Source organism: Phacochoerus africanus, chromosome 7 (genome assembly GCF_016906955.1).
Source record: "Phacochoerus africanus isolate WHEZ1 chromosome 7, ROS_Pafr_v1, whole genome shotgun sequence".
Lineage (NCBI taxonomy): Eukaryota > Metazoa > Chordata > Mammalia > Artiodactyla > Suidae > Phacochoerus > Phacochoerus africanus.
The window spans coordinates 324,154-346,595 of record NC_062550.1 but is presented as its reverse complement, the minus strand read 5'-3'; the positions used below and the strand labels follow the sequence as shown (position 1 = coordinate 346,595).

General features: G+C 50.2%; 1 protein-coding gene and 1 non-coding gene across 7 annotated transcripts in view; one reads left to right on the top strand and one right to left on the bottom strand.

The window, feature by feature from the left end:
• Window positions 1-22,442, top strand: part of PPP6R2 (protein phosphatase 6 regulatory subunit 2) — a 74,098-nt gene that overhangs the window by 27,664 nt on the left and 23,992 nt on the right. For all 6 annotated transcript variants that reach the window (XM_047785878.1, XM_047785875.1, XM_047785876.1 and 3 more), the window contains 2 exons: window positions 12,942-13,184; window positions 18,474-18,660. In XM_047785878.1, the coding sequence (XP_047641834.1) occupies window positions 12,958-13,184; window positions 18,474-18,660 (414 nt within the window). In that variant the 5' untranslated portion in view covers window positions 12,942-12,957. The remainder of the gene's footprint in view (window positions 1-12,941; window positions 13,185-18,473; window positions 18,661-22,442) is intronic.
• Window positions 2,114-2,217, bottom strand: LOC125131907 (U6 spliceosomal RNA). The gene has a single exon (XR_007136082.1). It is a non-coding gene; the product is annotated as a U6 spliceosomal RNA (small nuclear RNA).

Below are 22,442 nucleotides of genomic sequence, written 5' to 3'. Positions count from 1 at the left end.
TGACCTAGTTTTAATTCAGGCGCCAGTGGTAACTGATGTAAGCAGAGATCCTTAGATGCTGGTCTGGAATATGGGTGAGATGAGCAAGGGTGAGCTTTTCTTTTTTCTTTTTCTTTTTTTGCTTTTTAGGGCTGCACCCTCGGCATATGGAGGTTCCCTGGCTAGGGGTCAGATCGGAGCTACAGCTGCTGGCCTGCACCATAGCCACAGCGATGCATGATCCGAGCTGTGTCTATGACCTACACCATGGCTCACGGCAATGCCAGGTTGTTAACCCAGTGAGCGAGGCCAGGGATCGAACCCGCAACCTCATGGTTCCTAGTTGGATTTGTTTCCACTGAGCCACGCTGGGAACTCCAAGAGTGAACTTTTCTTGAAAGTGAATTTTTTCAAAGATTTCTTTCTTTTTTTTCTTTTTTTATGGCCACACCTGTGGCATGTGGAAGTTCCTGGGCAATGCCAGTTTTTTTAACCCACTGTGCCGGGATGGGGGTCACCCCCCCTCCACCTCTGTAGCATCCCAGGCCGCTGCAGTCAGATTCTTAACCCCATGGCAGGAACTCCTATGGCTTTCTTATTTTGATATATATTTTTTTTTCAGTTGAGAGAAAATCAATTTATTTATTTATTATTATTACTCAAATGAATTTATCACATCTGTGGTTGTTTAATGATCATAACAATCCAATTTCTCAGGATTTCCCTCCCACAGCCCAAGCACATCCTCCCACCCCCCAAACTGTCTCCTCCGGAGACCATAAATTTTTCAGTGTCTGTGAGTCAGCATCTGTTCTGCAAAGTTCATTGTGTCCTTTTTTCAGATTCCACATGTCAGTGAAAGCATTGGATGTTGGTGTCTCATTGTCTGACTGACTTCACTTAGCATGATAGTTTCTAGGTCCATCCATGCTGCCACAAATGCCATCATTTCTTTCCTTTTAATGGCTGAGTGATATGCCCTTGTGTATATGTACCACCTCTTCTGGATCCACTCCTCTGTCGATGGACATTGAGGTTGTTTCCATGTCTTGGCTATTGGAAATAGTGCTGCAATGAACATTGGAGTCTATGTGTCTTTGCGAGTCGTGGTTTTCTCTGGAGAGATGCCCAGGAGTGGGAGTGCTGGATCCAGTGGTCGTTCTATGTTTAGTTTTCTGAGGCATCTCCATGCTGCTTTCCACAGTGGTTGCACCAGTTTACAATCCCACCAACAGTGTCACGGGGTTCCTTTTTCTCCCCTCCCTCTCCAGCACTTACTGTTTGCAGACCTTTGGATGATGGCCATTCTGGCTGGTGGAAGGTGGTACCTCACAGTGGTTTTGATGTGCATTTCTCGAATAATGAGTGATGCTGAACATCTTTTCACGTGTGTTTTGGCCATCCGTATGTCTTCTTTGGAGAACCGTCTGTTTAGATCTTCTGCCCATTTTTTGATGGGGTTGTTTGTTTTTTTGGTATGGAGCTGCAGAAGGTGTTTATAAATTTTGGAGATGCATCCCTTGTCAGTTGATTCACTTGCAAAGATGTTCTCCCATTCTGTGGGTTGTCTTTTTGTCTTGTTTAGGGTTTCCTTTGCTGTGCAGAAACTTTTCAGTTTGATTAGGTCCCGTTTGTTTATTTTTGTTTTTATTGTCAATATTCTAAGAGGTGGATCTGAGAAGATGCTGCTGTCCTTGACGTCAGAGAGCGCTCGGCCTATGTTTTCCTCTAAGAGTTTTATAGTGTCTGGTCTTATATCTAGGTCTTGAATCCATTTGGAGTTTATTTTTGTGTATGGTGTTAGGGAGTGTTCTAATTTCATTCTTTTCCATGTGGCTGTGCAGTTTTCCCAGCACCACTTATTGAACAAGCTGTCCTTTCTCCATTGTATATTCTTGCCACCTTTGTCATAGATTGGTTGGCTGCAGGTGTGTGGGTTTAATTCTGGGCTTTCTGTCCTGTTCCACTGGTCTATATTTCTGTTTTGTGCCAGTACCATATGGTTTTGATGATTGTTGCTTTGTAATATAGTCTTAAGTCTGGGAGCCTGATTCCTCCAGCTCCATTTTTCTTTTTCAGGATGTCTTTGGCTATTCTGGGTCTTTTGTGCTTCCAAACAGACTTTAAAATATTTAAAAACATGGAATGCTTCACGAACTTGCGTGTCATCCTTGCACAGCGGCCATGCTAATCTTCTCTGTATCGTTCCAATTTGAGTACATGTGATATTTAAAAAGCCATTGTTGTCTGAAAGGAAGGAGGTCCCAGAGGGTGGTTTACCCTTTCCTCCTTGTGTCGCCTTTATCTTTCCTCACTTTCCTTCCCTCCCTCCTTTTTGCTTGGTAGAGTGAAAAAGTTGGCAACCTTTTTTTTTTTTGCTTCTTTTGCGTTTTAGGGCCGCACCCCATGGCACATGGAGGTTCCCAGGCCAGGGGTGGAATCAGAGCTACAGCCCCCGGGCTGCACCACAGCCACTGCAATAGCAACACCGGATCCGAGCCGCATCTGTGACCTACACCACAGCTCATGGCAACGCCAGATCCTTAACCCACTGAACGGGGCCAGGGATCAAACCTGCAACCTCATGGTTTCTAGTCGGATTCGTTTCTGCGATGTCACTTCAGGAACTCCGCAGCCTTCTGTTAGTTGCCTAGATTAAAAGAAGCAGCTTAGCAGCCAGTGTCTTGGGACTGTCGAGCTGGGCCACCTTGGGCCGTGGGCCCGTGGAGGAGGGAAGCTGCTGGGCAGACGGGTGGGGCGGGGTCTCTGAAGCCGGAGCGCCCTGCCCTGTGCTGGGGTGGAAACCTGACTGGACTCTGGTTTCAGATTTGGGGAGATAAGCAGTGGGCACCTGGTTTATTCTTTGCCGGTCGGGATGTGCTCAGTGTCTGCATGCCGCCGCCTACCTGTCCCTGCCGCCCGGGCACCCGCAGCTTCTGCGGAGGGGGCGCTGTCGGCCCCTAAGATCCCCAGGCGGGCAGTTCAGTGCGCCCGGGCTGGAGAGGGGGTGGCATCTGGGGTCCCTGTGGTGGCTCAGGAGGGGGCACTCCCGTGAGAGAGCTGAGGGAGGGGCACGCGAGGGCTCGGTACGCTGTTCTCTCTCGCCATTGGGCATGTGCGAAATTTCCCCCCAAGTACAGAAGATGGACTGGGGAGTTCCCATCGTGGCGCAGTGGTTAACGAATCCGACTAGGAACCGTGAGGTTGCGGGTTCAATCCCTGGCCTCGCTCAGTGGGTTAAGGATCCGGCGTTGCTGTGAGCTGTGGTGTAGGTCGCAGACGCGGCCTGGATCCCGCGTTGCTGTGGCTCTGGCGTAGGCCGGCGGCTACAGCTCCGATTAGACCCCCAGCCTGGGAACCTCCATATGCCGTGGGTGCGGTCCTAGAAAAGACAAAAAACAAACAAACAAAAAACTAAACAGATGGACTGTATCATGGACCTGATTCTATTTCTTACTTTTTCCCATTTAGTCTCGCCCTTTAGGCTTCACCCGTGTTGTCACGTGTCCGTCTAGGGTGCTGGCTCTGGCTGTGTGGGTGTCCTCGTAGGGGGCCCTTGGGTTTCTTTGGGGTATGGCGGGGGCAGTGGGATTGTCGGGCTGGTGGATGGCACAGGTGAACTTGCTGAGTGCTGCCGTGGCTGCCCTGGAACTCCCCCTCCTGCTGCCTGGCCTGCCTGGCCAGCCCACCGGGCATGAAGTGAGAATATGTATTTAGTTATCTTTTTCAAAGCATTGGTTTTTGCTTTAGTTGATCTCATTTTTTTTGGCCATGGCCGGAGCATGTGAAAGTTCCAGGGCTAGGAGTTCCCGTCGTGGCGCAGTGGTTAACGAATCCGACTAGGAACCATGAGGTTGCGGGTTCGGTCCCTGCCCTTGCTCAGTGGGTTAACGGTCCGGCGTTGCCGTGAGCTGTGGTGGAGGTTGCAGACGCGGCTCGGATCCCGAGTTGCTGTGGCTCTGGCGTAGGCCGGTGGCTACAGCTCCGATTCAACCCCTAGCCTGGGAAGCTCCATATGCCGCGGGAGCGGCCCAAGAAATAGCAACAACAACAACAACAAAAAGACAAAGGACAAAAAAAAAAAAAGAAAGTTCCAGGGCCAGAGACTGAACCCAAGGCACAGCAGTGACAACGCTGGATCCTTAACCCACTGAGCCACCAGGAACTCCTAAGCTCACTTTTTACTTTTATTTTTTTTAAATTAATTACTTTATTTATTTTAGGGACTCACCCACGGCATATGGAAGTTTCCAGGCTAGGGGTAGAACTGGAGCTGTAGCTGCCGGCCTACACCACAGCCACAGCAATGCAGGATCCAAGCCTCTTCTGTGACCTATAGCACAACTCAGAGCAATGCCAGATTCCCGACCACTGATCCAGGCCAGGGATCAAACCCACGTCCTCATGGATACTAGTCGGATTTGTTACTGTTGAGCCACAATAGGAGCTCCTAAGTTCACTTTTTTAATTTCCTATTTAATTGGTTCAGATTATTTACCCCTTTTCTGGTGTTCTTTTCTTAATTGCTTAGTTTGTTTAGTTTCATTCTCATTTCCTGGCAAGTGTATTTAAAACCTTATTCTTTTCTTACTGCTCATAGCCGTGTCTCACTAATTTTGAGTAATTTTTGAGTAATTTTTTCATTATTATTCAATTGTAAGTGTTTCATTTTTTTTTTCTTTTTATGGTTGCACCTGCGGCATATGGAAATTCCCAGGGTACATGTCTAATTGGAGCTGCAGCTGCCGGTGTATGTCACAGCCACAGCAACACCGGATCCTTAACTCACTGAGCGAGGCCAGGGATCAAACCCGTATCCTCACAGAGACAACGTCGGGGCCTCAACCCACTGCGTCACAATGGGAACTCCCAATTGTGTTTCTTAATCATGTTTTTAACCTAAGGATTTTCTAAGGGTGTGTTATTTGGTCTCAGACACACAGGATTTCTTTTAACAACTTTGTTGAGATGTAATTTACACACCATAAAATTCAGCCGTTCCAAGTATTCAGTGGATTTTAGGGTATTCACAGAGTTGTGCAGCCATCACCATGGTCAAATTTGGTCAGCCGCCCTAGAAAGAAACCTGTACCCTTTGTCAGTTACTCCCCGTTTCCCTGCCAGCACCCCCACCGCCATTATCCCTGTTTTCCTCTCTAGACCTGCCTGTTCTGGTCATGGTGTGGAAGCGGCGTCGTACACTGTGTGGTCTTTGATGACGGACTTCTCAGCGGCACCTTTCGAGGTTCATCCAGCTTTCAGTGCCTGCCAGTCCGCTTCCGTTTTCTTTATGGAGTAATGGTCGGTTGTATGGGTAGACTGCGTTTTTGAAATCCAGTCTTCCTTTGGTAGACATTTGGCTTGTTCCCACTTTGGCTTTTATGGATAATGCGCGGTGGACATTGGGGGACAGTTTCTGTGTGGACATTTGTTTTCCTCTCTCTTGGGTGCGTGCCTGGGTGGACTTGCTGGGTCATATTGTAACTCTCCGTTTAATCTTCTGAGGACTCGCTAGATGATTTTTCAAAGGCGCCGTATCATTTTGCATTGCCATGAGCTGTGGTGTAGGCCAGCAGCTGCAGCTCCAATTCGATCCCTAGCGTGGAAACTTCCATATGCCGCAGGTACAGCTCTAAAAACAATTGATAAATAAAATAAAAATAAAATGTATCTTTTTATTATTGAGTTATGAGTTCCTCATATATTCTAGATACAAGTCCTTTATCAGATATATGATTTGCAAAATTTTTTTGTTTGGTAACAATTTTCTCCAGTTGTGTAAGTTGTTTTTACACCTTCTTGAAGGTGTCATTTGAAGCACAAAACCCCCTTTTTTTTCACTTTGTTGAAGTATAGTTAATTTACAATGTTGTGTTAGTTTCGAGTGTACAGCAAAGTAACTCAGTTATACCCACGTGTATTTTGTATTTTTCCATATGGTTTATCACAAGGTATTGACTGCAGGTCCCTGTGCTCTACAGGGACCTTGTTCAGCACAAAAACTATTTTTGAGGAAGTCCAATTTGTATTTTGGTTTATTTTTTTTTAATTCTTTTTTTTTTGTCTTTTTTGGCTGCCCCTTGGCATAGAGAGTCACCTGGCCAGGGATCAGATGTGAGCAGCAGTCATGGCCTAAGCTCTGGCTGCAGCAATGCTCGGAGCCTTACCCACTGTACCAGGCCTGGGATCGGACCAGCACTCCCAAGAAGTGGCAGGTCCTGTTGGCGCCACGGCGAGAACTGTGTTTCCTTTTGTTGCTGTTGGTGAAATAGCTAAGAAACCATTGCCAAATCCAAAATTGTGATTTTTTTTCTTCTAAGAGTCTTATAGTTAAAGCCCTTAAATTTAGGTCTTTGATCTGTTTTGGGTAAATCTTTGTGTGTCGTGTGTAAGGGTCCACATTTCTTCCTTTGCATGCAGATATCTAGTTGTTCCAGCGTCATATATTTTTTTGGCCACGCTCAACAGCATGTGGGAAGTTCCTGAGCCAGGGCTCGAACCCGCACCATAGCAGCCACCTGCGCTGCTGCAGGGACAGCATTGGATCTTTAACCTGCTGAGTCACAGGGGAACTCCCCAGCATCATACCCTGAAAACGCTGTTCTAACCCCCATTGAATTGTTTTGGCATCCTTGTCAAAAAGCAGTTGACTAAACGTGAGTGTTTGTTTATTGACTCTCGTTCTGCTCCATCATCTCGATGTTGCTCCGTATCCTGGTCCACGTTGTCCTGATTCCTGGGACTGTGCTGTAAATTTTGAAAGTGGAAAGAAGGAGTGTTCCACCGTTGTTCGTCTTCAAGACTGTTTTGTCTTTCTCGATCTCTCACTTTCCATGTAGATTTAAGGATCAGCTTGTCTCTTGACATACGAGATTTTAAAAAATTATCCTTGAGCTACTAATTTCCATACTTCATTGTGTTGGGGGAGACAGCCTACAAGATAAGGGCCGTTTGGAGGATGTTGAGGCTTCTGGTATTGATTTAATGTCTTTCTGGGGCTGCACCCATGGAGGTTCCCAGGCGAGTGGTTGAATCAGAGCTATAGCCACTGGCCTACACCAGAGCCACAGCAATGCCAGATCCTTAACCCACTGAGCTAGGTCAGGGATCGAACCTGCGTCCTCATGGATGCTAGTCAGATTCATTTCCGCTGAGCCACAATGGGAACTCCTGATTTAATATCTTTTTTTTTTTTTTCTTTTTAGGGCCTTGCCTGCAGCATATGGAAGTTCCCAGGCTAGGGTTCGAATCAGAGCTACAGCTGCTGGCCTACACCACAGCCACAGCAACACGGGATCTGAGCCGCATCTGTGACCTACACTACAGGTCACAGCAATGCTGGATCCTTAACCCAATGAGCAAGGCAAGGGATCAAACCTGCATTCTCATGAATACTAGTTGGGTTGGTTTTCACTGAGCCATGACAGAAACTCCCAATTGATTTAATACATTTATATTTGTAAGTGTCACGTGGTGTGTTCAAAAGGAATTTATATTCTCTGTCCTTGGGGTGTAGATTTGATATCTCTTTAACAGCTTGAGCTTATTCCTAGTATTATTCCCCTTTTTACCCCTGCAGCTGTAAGAACTCATACAGAGGGGCCCCTTGTAAACTGTCTCCAGTGGTCATGGCTTGCAAAACTGGCACAGAAAAATCACAACCAGGAACTGACACTGATACAGTCCACCACTGTTACTCTTGCTTCTCGAGTTCTCTTTGTAGCGTGCGTGTAGGCATTGAGTTCTGGACAGTTTGTCGTCTGTGTGGGTTCCATAACGCGCTATCACAGACAGGTGGCTGCACGGTTCCAAAGCTGCGAGGATTCTCACGTTGCCTTTTTATGGCCACACGCGTTTCTCTCCCTCCTCCTGTCCCTCCTCATGCCTGACCACTGGCAACCCCGAATTTGTCCTCCATTTCTAAAGTTTTTCATTTCAAAAATGTCATATATCAATGGAATCATACAGTTGGTAACTTTTTGGGATTGGCTTTTTATGCTCAGCGGTAATATGCTCAGCAAAAAAAAAAAATTCAACCTGAGAAACTCTTGTATTGATTAGTTTATTCCATATAGAATTTTTGAAATTATTATTCGTACGGATTTCTACCATTTTATTTCACATTTTCCATTTACTAATACTTTCCTTTTGTTTTTGTTTTTCTTTTTTAGGGCCGAACCCATGGCACATGGAAGTTCCCAGGCCAGTGGTCTAATCGGAGCTACAGCTGCCAGCCGACACCAGAGCCACAGCAACGCTGGATCTGAGCCGCGTCTGTGACGCACACCCTTAACCCGCTGAGCGAGGCCAGGAATTGAATCTGCTTCCTCAGGGGTACTAGTTGGGTTTGTTTCCGCTGAGCCACCGTGGGAACTTCTTCCTTTTGTTTTTGTTTATTTCTCTTTTTCTGTTTTCCATTGGCTAGATTGTTTTTGCTTCTATTTTACTGCTGGTTAAAAGTTATACATTCTTTGGTTTTTTTGTGACCTCCCTAAACTTAAGACCATTTTGTCATGGGTGTTTCTTCTGACTTTTTTTTTTTTTAATTACTTAATGAGTTGTATTGCATTGATAGATGTACAACAATCATCACAACCAAATTTTTATAGCATTTCCATCCCAAACCCTCAGTGCATCCCCCACCCTCCACCCTCTTCTGACTTTTTAAACTTAATGTTATCTCTGCTTTTCTTCAATAAGACAATTATCGTAGCACCCTCTTCTCCTAATTATCAGTAGAAATGTCTACTGGGTATAATTCTAATAAGACGAATGTGCGAAAAGGATGCTTATTTGGTTAATAGTGAAAGAGTGATAAAATGACATGCCACAGAATTGACCTCTGGGGTTTTTTGTTTTGTTTTGTTTTTGTCTTTTTAGGGCCACACTTGTGGCATATGGAGGTTTCCAGGCTATGGGTCTAATCGGAGCAGTTGCTGCTGGCCTACGCCAGAGCCACAGCAATGCCAGATCTGAGCTGCATCTACGATCCACACCACAGCTCTTGGCAATGCCGGATCCTTAACCCACTGAGCGAGGCCAGGGATTGAATCCTCAACCTCGTGGTTCCTAGTAAGATTCGTTTTTGCTGCGCCACGATAGGAACTCAGAGAATTGACCTCGGCTCTATTTTATGAAAAAATGTGATTGGTGATTGAAAGATATATTAGGATTCCTTATCATGTTAATAGGTAACCCAGAACTTGCTAGTAGCAGTAACTGGTGAGGACACAACGGGGATGCTGGGGGTGTGTGGTAGGGCAGGCTCGCTGCACGTGAATGCTGGTGAGTGTGTGCAAAGATGAGGTCAGGCTTGGATGGAGAGGCTGAAGGAAGGGCCCTGGGCCAGGCTGTTTTCTCTTGTTGTTGTTACCGGAATCATAGAGGTTTTCAATGGCAGATCATTCAACAACTAACCTTTCCAATGTATGGATTCTTTTTGAATCTTGCACTTAGCTTCATAACTATTTTATCAGTAATTATTTAGCCTTAATTATTTGTTTTACTGATTTCTTCTGTTTGTTGTATACAATTTTTTTTATTATAGTTTCTTTTTTTTGTCTTTTTGCCCCTTCTAGGGCCGCTCCCATGGCATATGGAGTTTCCCAGGCTAGGGGTCCAATCAGAGCCGTAACCACCGGCCTACGCTAGAGCCACAGCAACGTGGATCCAAGCCACGTCTGCAGTCTACACCACAGCTCACGGCAACGCCAGATCCTTAACCCCCTGAGCAAGGCCAGGGATTGAAGCCGCAACCTCATGGTTCCTAGTCGGATTCGTTAACCACTGGGCCACAATGGGAACTCCTGTTTTTTTAAAAAATGATATTGAGGTGTAACTTACAGTAAATGGACCTGTTTTATGTTTGTGGTTCTGTGAATTCCGACAAGTACAGATGCAGAACCCAGTGTGGATTCAGAGCGTTTGCATCATCCCCAGACTCTGTCCTTCTTGCCACCCTTGATCTTAAGGACCTCTAGTCTCTTTGTTACTTTGGGTTCATTTTGCTTTGTTTAAAATTTCATAGAAATGGAAGTATTTAGTTTTACTCTTTTGTGTCCAGCCTTTTTTTTTTTTTTGGCCGAACTCACAGCATGTGGAAGTTCCCAGGCCAGGGATTGAACTCACACCACAGCAGTGACTTGAGCCATAGCAGCGACAAAACGTGATCCTTAAGTGCTAGGCTGCCAGGGAACTTGTTGAGAGTCTTTTTTTTTTTTTTGTCTTTTTTCTATTTCTTTGGGCCGCTTCCACGGCATATGGAGGTTCCCAGGCTAGGGGCTGAATCGGAGCTGTAGCCACCGGCCTACGCCAGAGCCACAGCAACGCGGGATCTGAGCCGCATCTGCAACCTACACCTCAGCTCACGGCAACGCCGGATCGTTAACCCACTGAGCAAGGGCAGGGACCGAACCCGCAACCTCATGGTTCTTTGTCGGATTCGTTAACCACTGCGCCATAACGGGAACTCCGAGAGTCTTTTTTTTTAATCATGAAAGTGTGTTGCATTTTTTTCGGGTTACTCAAAGTGAACCAAATTATATGTAAATGATCAAAATACTTCAGTTAAAAGGCAGAGAGTAAAGGAGTTCCCGTCATGGCTCAGTGGTTAACGAATCCGACTAGGAACCATGAGGTTGCGGCTTCAATCCCTGGCCTTGCTCAGTGGGTTAAGGATCTGGCATTGCCCTGAGCTGTGGTGTAGGTTGAAGACGCGGTTCAGATCCCGCATTGCTGTGGCTGTGGCATAGGCCGGCGGCTGCAGCTCCGATTGGACCCCTAGCCTGGGAACCTCCATATGCCTCGGAGAGGCCCTAGAAAAGGCCAAAAGATGAAAGAAAAAAGAAAAGAAAAGGCAGAGAATAACAAGTGGAAAAACAAAGCAAAACCACATTAGTCTTGTATTGTTGAGAGAAGAAACCCTTTATTTTTTTATTTATTTTTTGTTGTTGTTGTCTTTTTGCCATTTCTTGGGCCGCCCTGCGGCATATGGAGGTTCCCAGGCTAGGGGTCCAATCGGAGCTGCAGCTGCCGGCCTACGCCAGAGCCACAGCAACTTGGGATCCGAGCCGCGTCTGTGACCTACACCACAGCTCATGGCAACGCGGGTCCCCAACCCACTGAGCAAGGCCAGGGATCGAACCCGCAACCTCATGGTTCCTAGTCGGATTCGTTAACCACTGCGCCATGACGGGAACTCCCAGAAGAAACCCTTTAAATATGAAGGCACATGTAGGTTGGCAGTAAAGGATGTTGCAGGCTGTACCGTGTGAACCACGGGAGTGGCGCGCTCTGTTAACGGCAGACGAGGCTGCCAGAGAAAAGGAGGGACGTGTCAGATGATCAGAGAGGCGGGAGACACACCAATCCTAAATATGCATGAATGCAATAAGATAAATTCAAACACATGAAGCCGAAACTTACAGAATCCAAAGGAGACGTACGTCCACGGCTGTAGTTGGCGATCACAGCCTCCACTCTCATTAATTGATGGAACCAGTAGCCGCAAAAACAGGGAGGCTGTGGAGACATGAATAGCGTTATCCACCAACATGATGGAGCTGCCCACCTATCGGCAGCAGGATAAAAGCTACTTTCTAGGGCACAGGCCACTTTGACCAAGATGGACCATATCATTTGCAAGGCCATTGGCTGGCAAACCACAGGCTGTGGGGAGGTTCAGCCTGTGGCTGGGTTTTGTGCAGCTTGTGGGCTACAAGTGGCTTTATGTGTTTGAAAGCACACTAAGAAGAAGGAAAAAAGAAAACATACAGTGGAGACCCTCTGTAGCCTCTGTAATTACTGTTTAGTTCTTTGTAGAAAAAGTTTGTTGAACCTATGCTAGACCATAAAACATATCAATAAATTGATAAAATGAAATTATACAAGTCTGCCTTCTGACCACACCAAAAATTAGATCTCAACAATAGATGTTTAGAAAAGTCCTGAAGCAATTGGAAAATTAAGCATTATACTTTTAAACCTATACAGCAAAGAAAAGTCAAAAGGGGAATGAGAAATATCTTGAATTCAGTGAAAATAGAAGCATCAGAATCGGTGGGATTCAGCTAAAGCAGCACTTGAAGGAGACTTTATAGCATTAAATTCTCTACTGCAAAAGAGAAGGTCTACCTTAAGAAGCTAGAAAAAGAGCAAATTAAGCCAATGTATGCAGTGTGGAAGAAATGATAAAGACGCAAGAGGAAATCAGTGAGATAGAACATGGGCAAGTAATACAGAAAAAGCCAAATCTGGTTTCTCAAAAGGCCAATGAAATCAATAAACCTGTTGACGGAAAAAACAAGAAGCGAGGGGGCAGGTGTTACTAATACGTAGGAATGAAAGTGGGGATGCTGCTGCAGAGCCTACTTGACATAAAAAGAACAGTGAATATTTGGAAAAAGCTTCGTGTCAATAATTTAATCAATGTGGGTAAAATGCTTAAATTCCTTCAGCAGTGCAGATTACCAAAATGGAAACAAGTAGAAATAGAAAATACCTATTAAGTAGATGGAGTTTTAAAAAAAAATTTTATTTTATGGCCTCGCCATGGCATATTGAAGTTCCCTGGGCCAGGGAATGAATCCAAGCCACAGTCGCTACCTACGCCACAGCTGCAGCAAATGCTGGCTCCTTTAACCCACTGCAGTGGGCGGGGGTCATACCCACACCTCAGCAGGGACCCGAGCCCCTGCAGTCGGTTCCCCCTGCACCACAGCGGGAACTCTGCTTGATGTCTTAAAGATGTCAAAGCACAGCATACAGAAAGTTAAAAATGCGTATGATGCGGCGCCAGGGCCAAAGACGTCCGGCGTCCAGTGTTCGCTCGGGAGGGCTGGGCGCTGGGATGCGGGAACGTGGGAGAGCGCCCCCTCCCGCCCAGGCCCACGTCGGGAGTGGACTTGCGGGCTTGCTGGTCGGACCTGCTCAGGATGGGATGTGACCCTCTCGTCTGCTTGCAGCTCCGCGGCCGTCACCATGTTCTGGAAGTTTGACCTGAACACCACGTCGCACATCGACAAGCTGCTCGATCAGGAGGACGTGACGTTGCGAGAGCTAATGGACGAAGATGACATCTTGCAGGAGTGCAAGGCGCAGAATCGGCGGCTGCTGGACTTCCTCTGCCGGCCTCAGTGTATGGAGGAGCTGGTGAACCTGGTCACGCAGGACCCGGCCCTGGACGTGGAAGAGAAGGCCCGCTTCAAGTAGGTGCTGCGGCTCCGCCGGGCCCTGCGGCAGGCAGGCGGTGGGCAGTGGGGACCGGCCCGCGCTGTGAGGAGCCCAGTCCAGGGGGTGTCCTGTGTGTGACCCTCGCTCTGCCCTGTGCTGCCCCGCACTGCGCTGCAGCGTTTGGTGAGTCCCAGCCGGAAGGCCGACCCTAACCGGCTGGTGGAGGCAGAGCTGGCCTGACGGGTGGGGCCGCCTGGGGAACCAGCCAGTCCCCAGAGACGGTGGCGCTGACCGCCCCGCCGCGGAGGACGTGGGCCGTGCCGTTAGCGGTCCTGACCATTCCCCAAGCTCAGCACTCAGCCAGGACGTTCGGAGGTGGCGGGAGGGACGGGAGAGGACTCGGGGCGGAGTGAGGACACAGGAGTGGGGACGGTGGGGCCTTGGGTGACAGGAAGGACAGGGGACTGGCCTCCAGCTCTGAGGGTGCCGCTCGGGGCCCAGGCCCCTCCGGGGAGCTGGGGAGCTGGAGCCCGTGCCGCAGAGGGATGCCCCGCAGACAGACGCAGCTGCTCACGTGTGCCCTGGATCAGTGTGGTGCTAAGTGCCAGAGCAGGGCTGGCCGACTGTGGCCTCAGGTCACATCCCGGTTTTGTGAGGCCTGCAAGCTGGATGGTTTCACATTTTTAAATGATTGGGAAAAATCAAGAGAATAATATTTTGCGAAACATGAAAATGACAAAACTCACATTCCATCATTTTTCACCTGTAAAGTCTTTTTTTTTTTTTTTTTTGGTGCGTTTTAGGGCCACACCTGCGGCATGTGGAGGTTCTCAGGCTAACGTTGAATCGGGAGCTACAGCTGCCAGCCTGCGCCACAGCCACAGCAATGCTGGATCCGAGCTGCGTCTGTGACCTACACCACAGCTCACGGCACCGCCGGATCCTTAACCCACTGAGCGAGGCCAGGGATCGAACCCACATTCTCATGGACCCTAGTTGGGTTCATAACCCGATGAGCCGTGATGGGCACTCCTCCACCAGTACAGTCTTGTTGACCACGCCCACACTGGCCTGTTGGCGATGACAACACAGACCCAACGTGTTTACTCCCTGGCCCTTTACAGGACGTCCTTGCTGACTTAGGGGGAGTAAAGCAGGGTGCTCTGCCTCTGCTCGGGTGTCAGCCGGTGCTGGGGGAGGCGGGGGCTGGGGCCGCAGGAACGGTCGTCACCTGTGTCTCAGCCTCACCCGCGATGCCCTCGTGCCTCTCACTCCCCAGGTGTCTTCTCCGAGGCCCAGGTCCAGGCCCTCCCTGTCTGGAGGGGAGCTGGGCTGTGTGCCGTGGCTCTGGGCAGAGGGTCCCTCCCAGGGCGCCAGGAGAGTTTTAGAGTTCGTGTTTGGGAGAGCCGTGAGAGCACACAAAGCAGCCAGGCAGGGGACCATGAACCCGGGGGCGGGGAGGCGCAAGATAAGCAAATCAGGCAGTGTTTGCATGTTCCCTCCAGGGTCAGCTCTGCGCACAGACCACCTGAAAACGGCAGCATCATTTTGCAGAGAGCGCGGAGGGGCAGTGGGGGTGGCGGGACCTGAGAGTCACACCTTCGTCTTCCACCACAGGAGGTCAGGTCCTCATGTCTGCAGGGGCTAAATGGAGAGGTGTCCGTGCATCTTGTAGAGAAAGGCGGATGAGAGGCTGCGGTAACGGCAGGACTGTGACCCGGGGGCGGCGGGGGGGGGGGGCGGTGGCGCGGGAGGGGTGTGAGGGCGGGAGTGCTCCCCTCACGAGCCCTGCCACCGGACAGGAAAGTAACTGAAAAATTAATTGTAAAATTAGTTTGCTTTTAATTAAAATTAAGTAAGAAATTTCTTTTTGAGAAGAGGAATAGGCTGGGTAGATGGATGAGGTGGTAGCTGAAGGAAGAAGCAAGGTCAAGGTTATTTTTCAGAGATGCTGAAGATACAAATAGGCCGGAGACGGCGGACTTCCCTTGTGAGCTGAGCCAGTAGCTCTTGGAGGCTTGAGGCCATAGGCTCTGCTGAGCAGCTGGCTCTGACCTTGGCGTGTGTGGGCAACCCCAGGTGACATGTGCGTGACGGTGGCTGGGCTGTAGTGAGTTTGGCATTCAGGACACAGCCCACGCTTCTCAAGCCTCTGGACAGCTGTCCCCTGCGGCCGGCCAGCAGGGTCAGCAGCACCTCCTCCAGGGACCTGTGTGCCCCTGAGGTGAAGCTCCCAGCGCAGACCCGGCGAGCAGCCCAGCTGCCGAGGCTTTGCCCTCGTGTTGCAGGCCAGGCTCTTGAGAGACTTCCCAGGAGCGGAAGCGGGTCCTGAGCGCTCAGCTGTTGCTGCTTTAGGGACACGAAGGTGTGACCTCGGTGGAGCAGCCCTGGGCCAGCCCGAGAACCCTCAGGAAGCTTCTGGCCTTTTTTCTGAGGTTCCTGTCCAGTTTGCCCTAGAGAAATAAGACCGAGGGCCAGCAGATGGATGCTAGGATAGTGCTTTTGTTACTCGTGCTGCTTGCCAGGGGGAGGCGGTGCTGGGTCGGGGCAGGCCCGGGAAGGACCCTGCCTGCCGGACCAAGTGCAGCGTGGGAGGCAGAACATCAGGCCCAGGCACAGAGGGAGGCATCAGGCTGGCAGGGAAGCTCCTGCGCCCTCCAGCCTCGCTCTGCTGCTGCCCGTGTCTGCCTTCCTCTTCTCTGCTTTGCTTCCTCTGCTGGCGGGTGCTGGTCTCCAGAGGCCTCCTGAGAAGGGTGCCTGCTGGCAGGCTGGGGCTCAGGCTTGTCTTGAGTGCGTTGTTCTCCTCCCTGCTTTCTCTGAATGCTTCTGATTACACTCCGGACTCGACACGGCTGTGTGCTTTTGAAGACTCTGTCTTTGTTGACTGGGAAGAAGATGCACAACCTGAAAGTTGAGAATTGCGTTTTACCTGGCGGACGAAACAGAGGACTTAGGCCGGACGCAGCCTCTCAGGTTGCTGTGGGGGCGGCTCTGCAGAGGCCAGGTTGGGGCCCGGATGGGTATAGCAGGTTTTGCGACCAAGACCAGTGGGTCGGGACTTCCAGAGATGAGTGTTCATTACAGAAAACCAGGCCTCTCAAGGGAGTGGAGTGAGGCTTTTCTGTGTCAGGGAAGGTGCAAGCGTCTGGCTCACAGAAGCCAAGCCTTTGACGTGCCCCTGGGCTCTCGGGCCGTGTCCTGTGCTCTCCTGTGCTGAGTGCCTCAGGGGGCACCGTCGGGGTGTGGTGGCTGCTGCGGCCTTTATGCTGACGTGGTGGCAGCATGGTTCATTCTTCTCGTTCCAAGCCCCAGCCCTGCTGCTGACAAGTCTGATGCCACAGGTGTGCAGCCTCCTGGGGACATTTCCTAACCCTGCTGTCCTGGAACTTGCCAGCAAGGTGACACGCTGCCCTGGGTCGGGTCGGGGACATCCCAGCATCGAAAATCAGGAGAGCTGCAGAGTCCGAGTCTGGGAGAAACCAGCAAATCAGCACAAAACTAAGCAAACCAAACGAGGAATGGGGGCTGGGAGTCTGACTGCACCAGGCCTCTCTCTGCCTGTCCCCGTCCTGGCCTCACGGAGCTGGGTGTCTAGCGGACCCCTCGCCCCCGGCCTCGGACCTGCCTGGCCGCCACCACCTGCCCCGGGTTGGCTCCAGGAGGCCGTTCCCACCTCCGTCTGTGTCTTGTCTTCTTTGCGTCGTTTGAGGAGGCGTTTGAGACGGGGTGATCACCGACCTGCACGATCCACCTGCCGTGTTCAACTGAAATGCCTGTTCCCTGCCTAGATCGGGGAACCTGCAAAGCAGGACGTTTTTGAAGAAGAATCGTAAAATCCTGCTGGAGAAGCTGCTGGCCCCCCACGAGAGCGCTGTGCTCAGCCACCGCCCGTGCGCGCTGGGCCTCGCCCCTCCCCGCTGCTCGGCGGGTCTTGTCCTTTGGATCTTGGACGCCCTCCACCCGCATCCCGCGGGGCCTTGTTCTGGCCTGAGGTGCTGCGCTCCGAGCAGGTGCTCCCTGCCCCTGCCTGCCGGATGTGCTGCCCGGGCGGCGCACGGCCACGTGCTGAGCTGCCCCACCGGCTTCCCGCCTCGGTCTTGGCCTTGGCCACACCTCTGTCGGGGCCCCTCTGTGTGAAGCCCGCAGGTTCCGCACACGCGGCTGCCTGCTGACCCTGGCCCTCCGCGCCCCGGGAGGTGAGCGCTGGCTGGGCTGATGGGACCAGCCCCACTGCCTCCCGGGCTTTGTCCGCCTGTGGGCGGCTGCTAGCTCTCCAGCTGTTTCCTCGAGAGTCTCAGACCCAGGGCCCTCTAGCTGATCCACCGTGCCAGCCTTGCCTTTGGCCTGTGCTGGGGCCCATGTTGGTGGCTGCCAGGAGTCAGAGGGTCACAGTGGCTGACCTTGGTCCAGGGCTTACAGCATGCCAGGCTTGCAGAGGGGGTGACACTCAACCTCCAAGTCCAGGTGAGGAAGCCCCGGCACAGAGAGGTTAGGTCACCTGGCCAACGCGGCCCAGCATGTCTCATGCAGTGTGATGCCAGGTGTGCTCCAGTGCAGTCAGCCCCACAGGGTGCTCCCAGCAGGCTCCTGCCTGCTCCGGTCCTGAGGGTCCTCACCTGTGTTTCCCGATGTGCTGAGTGTGGGACCTGGCGTTGTCGCTGACCTGCCGGGGTGGGCTCTGTCCTGGCTGCAGCAGGCTGTTGGGTAGGCCTGCCGAGGGCCTCAGCAGTGGTCCCGTGTCTGTCAGGGGGTCAGGCGGGGAGCACAGAGGCGTGGGATTGCGTGGACGGGATGAGGGTTATCTTGCACCTGGCCACTTTCATCCCATGACTTGGACTTCGTTTACATACGCTGGTTCTTCTCAAGAGTGGTGGCCTCGCAGCACCCCGGACCTGGTGCTGCCCGGCGAGCTGCTGGGGGTGCAGCATCTTTTCGGTTCTCTCTTGTGGATAACGGGGGGCAGGAAGGCCGTGGAGTGGGGGGGCGAGCGTGATGCAGGCTGTGGCTGCAGGAGAGAGGTATGGAGGTGAGAGCGAGGGGCGGTCAGAAGATGAGCAAGGCTTCTGGAGAGGAGGAAGCGGAGAAGGGTGTGGGGTGTTCAGGCTCTGAGGCGCCAGAAAAAGGTATGATGGGAACATCGGGCTTCGAGTAGCCAAAAATGCAGGTTGGTCACAGAATAATCACAATTTTATTCTGCTTCGAGTCTGACCGTATTTTGTTCTTGCTCCCCGATCTGCTTCCTAAGAGGCGGCTTGTTTAAGTAGCTCCATGAGGGTTGGAGAAGTCTGATTTCACCTCCTGTCGCTGGCACTGTGCCCCTTTAGATACCCAAACACAGCCTGTGAGCTGCTGACCTGTGACGTGCCTCAGATCAACGACAGGCTGGGAGGGGACGAGACCCTGCTGAACCTTCTTTACGACTTCCTGGACCGGGAACCGCCCCTCAACCCTCTGCTCGCCAGTTTTTTCAGCAAGACCATCGGCAACCTCATTGCCAGGAAAACGGAGCAGGTAATCCACGCCCAGGGTCTGGGATGGCGCCTGGCTGGCGCTGCATCTTGCCGCCCCCCATCTCTGGCCGTGGGCAGCAGGATCCTGGGAGAGGTTTCTGCTGGCCAGCTCTGGAACAGGCCGCCCTGCTCCGTCCCCGGGAGTGTGCAGGGCCCAAACGAGGCGAGCCCGTCCTGTCACTGACCGGTCACAGGCATGAGGTCCTGGACATCCTGCTGCCACAGTCTGTGTGGGTAGAAGTGTCTGGGGCACTTCTGTTTCAAAGCAAATAAACGGAAACCTCCAGTAACAGGTTTCTGTAAGGCAGTGAATGCGCTCGCTTCATTCAGCTGGAGCGTCCCCCGCTGGAGTCCACACTTGCCCCCACGCCGCTCTGTCCTGCGGCTGCGCCACCTCACCATAGACGGTCGCGGGAAGGCGTGCGTTTTGCTGACGCCTGTGCGCGTCAGGAATTGCCTGGGTCAGTCTTCTTTCATCCTTTACCCCTGCCCTCCATCGCCAGGGCCGTTTCAGAGCCAACCCCAGACAGCACGCCGCTTCCTCCACACACGTTTCAGCACTGTCTGCAGGACGTCTTTTTCTCCAGGTGTCACTTCACACGGTGATAACTAGGATGTGCATGTGGTCACCTGGGACGTGGACGTGGAAGTGGTGGCCAGCTCGCGGTCCCGGCCGCAGAGCATGACAGCTCCCGGCGCCCTCTCCTCGCCAGCCCTTGGTGTTACCAGTCTGTCTGTTTGGGCCGTGCAGCCAGGCCGGCAGGCCTCTAGGTTGGGGTTTTAATTTGCGTCTCCCTCGTGACCAGTGAAGAAGATGAGCACTTTTTCATATATCAGTTGGCCGTTCGTTGGGGGTTGGGGTGTGGGTGTGTGTGTGTGAAATTTCTTGCCTGTTTTCTATCAGGCTTTTTTTCTGTTTTGATTTATAGGAATTTGCTCTGTTTTGTGGATGCCAGTCTTTTGATTTTGTGTTGCAAACACTTTTTCCCACTCTGTTTGCTGGGAGTTTTGTTTGTTTGTTTTTTAACTCTCTTAATGGAATCTTTTAATGATCAGAGGTTCTGATTTTCATGTAGTTCAAGACAAAATTCTTTTTTTTTTTTTAATATTGCTGCACCCATGGCATGTGGGAAGTTTCCAGGCCAGGGATCAGATCTGAGCCACAGCCGCGACCTGTGCTGCAGCTGTGGCAGCACCACATTCTTAACCCACTGCACTACAGTGGGAACTCCTAATAATTTTTTTCATTTGTGGTTTTTTGTTGTTGTTCTGTTAAGAAACTCTTGCCTACTTCAAAATCATGAAGTTACTCATCTATATTTCCTTTGGAAGCTTTATTGTTTCACCTTTCATATTTCTACCTACAGTGTACCTGGAATTGATTCTTCTAAATGGTCTAAGGTTGAAGTTTTTTTGTTTTTTGTTTTTTTTTAATATGGATCTCCAGGGAGTCCCCGTCGTGGCTCAGTGGTAACAAACCTGACTGGCATCCCTGAAGACTTGGGTTCGATCCCTGGCCTTGCTCAGTGGGTTAAAGGATCTGGTGTTGTGGTGTAGGTGTAGGTTGTAGATGTGGCTTGGATCCCATATTGCTGTGGCTGTGGTGTAGGCTGGCAGCTACAGCTCTGATTCAACCCCTGGGCTGGGAACCTCTATATGCTTGCAGGTGTGACCCCTGCAAAAAAAAAAAAAGTGGCTATCTAGTTGACCCAGCTCTGTATTGATAAGGCCATTCCTTCTCGCTTGCTTTACATTGCCCCTCTTCTCCTAAGTCTAGCAATCACAGGTGGATATGTCTGTTTCTGGTCTTTTGTCCTGTTTGTAACTACCAAGACATCACTGTCGTAATTATTGTTGCCTTATAAGCTTTGATAGTCGATAGTTAGTCCTAGCACTTTGTTTTTCTTCAGATTGTTTTTAGTTTTTCTTTGCCTTTTGCATTATTATAGAATGAGCAAATTTTATTTTGTCTTCTCTTATTTTTGCTTTTTTAGGGCCACACCTGCGCCATATGGAGGTTCCCAGGCTAAGGGTTGAATCAGAGCTGCAGCTGCCAGCCTGCACCACAGCCACAGCAACGCTGGATCTTTAACCCACTGAGTGAGGCCAGGGATTGAACCCACATCTTCATGGATTCTAGTTGGGTTCATAACCCACTGAGCCACAACGGGAACTCCCTAGAATAAGCAAAGTTTAGAATGAGTTTGTCAGTTTCCACATTCTCTCCTGTTCCAGAGAAAAACCTGCTGAAATATTGCTTAGGCTTGCATTGCCTGTAGATTCGGGTTGGCTGATTATGGCCCACAGATCAAAGCTAGCCTGCCACCTGTTTTTGTAAAAGAAATTTTACTGAAACACAGCTGCTCCCATTGACTTGCATATTGTCTATGACTGCTTTGTGTGACAGCGAAAAGTCGAATAGTTAGAGCTTCTTTAATTTCTCTCAGTAACATAGTTCTTTGGATAGTGGTCTTACATGTTTTTCATTACGTTTATTCTTAGGTACTTGTTATTTTCATGTTATTATAAACAATGCCTTTTTTTTCTTTTCTTTGGCCTTGTCCGCAGCATGCGAAAAGTCTAGGACAGGAACCTGAACCGTAGCAGTGTCCACACCTGATCCTTAACTGCTAGGCCAGCAGGGAACTCCTAAACAGTATCTTTTTAATTGAAATTTTGCGTTGAGATAATTGTAAATTCCCATGCAGTTATATGAAATAAAATAAAGATATCTTTTGTACACTTTGCCCAGTTTCCTTCAATGGTGACATTTTGTGAAACACTAGTGGCAGATCACAGCCAGGAACTGACACTGAGAGAATCCACTGACTTATTTAGAGTTCTCCCCTTTTACTTGTAGTCTCGTGTATGTGTGTGTGTGTGTATTAAGGTCAGAACAGTTTATCACTTCTAGGGGTTTGTGTCTCCACTGTCACGTCCAAGCTATTGAATGGTTCCCAGAGGGCAGAGACCCTTTGTATTGCCCTTTATAGCTCCTCCCTCCTTCCTCCTTCCTCCCTCTCTCCCCCATCACCCGTCCCTAACCCCTGGCAACCAGTAAGCTGTTTCCATTTCTGAAATTTTATGTTCAAGTGTTATTTAAATTAAATCATATAATGGGTGTTCCTGTTGCAGCTCCATGGGTTAAGAACCTGACACGTGGGAGTTCTTGTCGTGGCTCAGTGGTTAACAAATCCGACTTAGGAACCATGAGGTTGAGGGTTCGATCCCTGACCTTGCTCAGTGGGTTAAGGATCTGGCGTTGCCGTGAGCTGTGGTGTAGGTGGCAGACGCGGCTCGGATCCCACGTGGCTGTGGCTGTGGTGTAGGCCGGCAGCTACAGCTCCGATTTGACCCCTATCCTGGGAACCTCCATATGCTGTGGGAGCGGCCCTAGAAAAGACAAAAAAAAAAAAAGAATTTTTGCATCTTTGGTCATCAGTGAGACTGGGTTATAATTTCTTTTTCTTAAAAATGTCCATATCAGGTTTTTGGAATTGAGGTTTTTTTGTCCTTATTAGGGTATATGCTCTCATTTTATGTTCCCTGGAAGAGTCTTGTGTAAGATTGGGTGTTTCGGAATTCCCCTAGGGGAAACAAATCCCACTGGTAACCAAGAAGTTGCGGGTTTGATCTCTAGCCTCCCTCAGTGTGTGGAGGATCCAGTGTTGCCGTGAGCTGTGGTGTAGGTCGCGGACACGGCTCGGATCCTACATTGCTGTGGCTCTGGTGTAGGCCGGCAGCTGTGGCTCCGATTCGACCCCTAGCCTGGGAACCTCCATA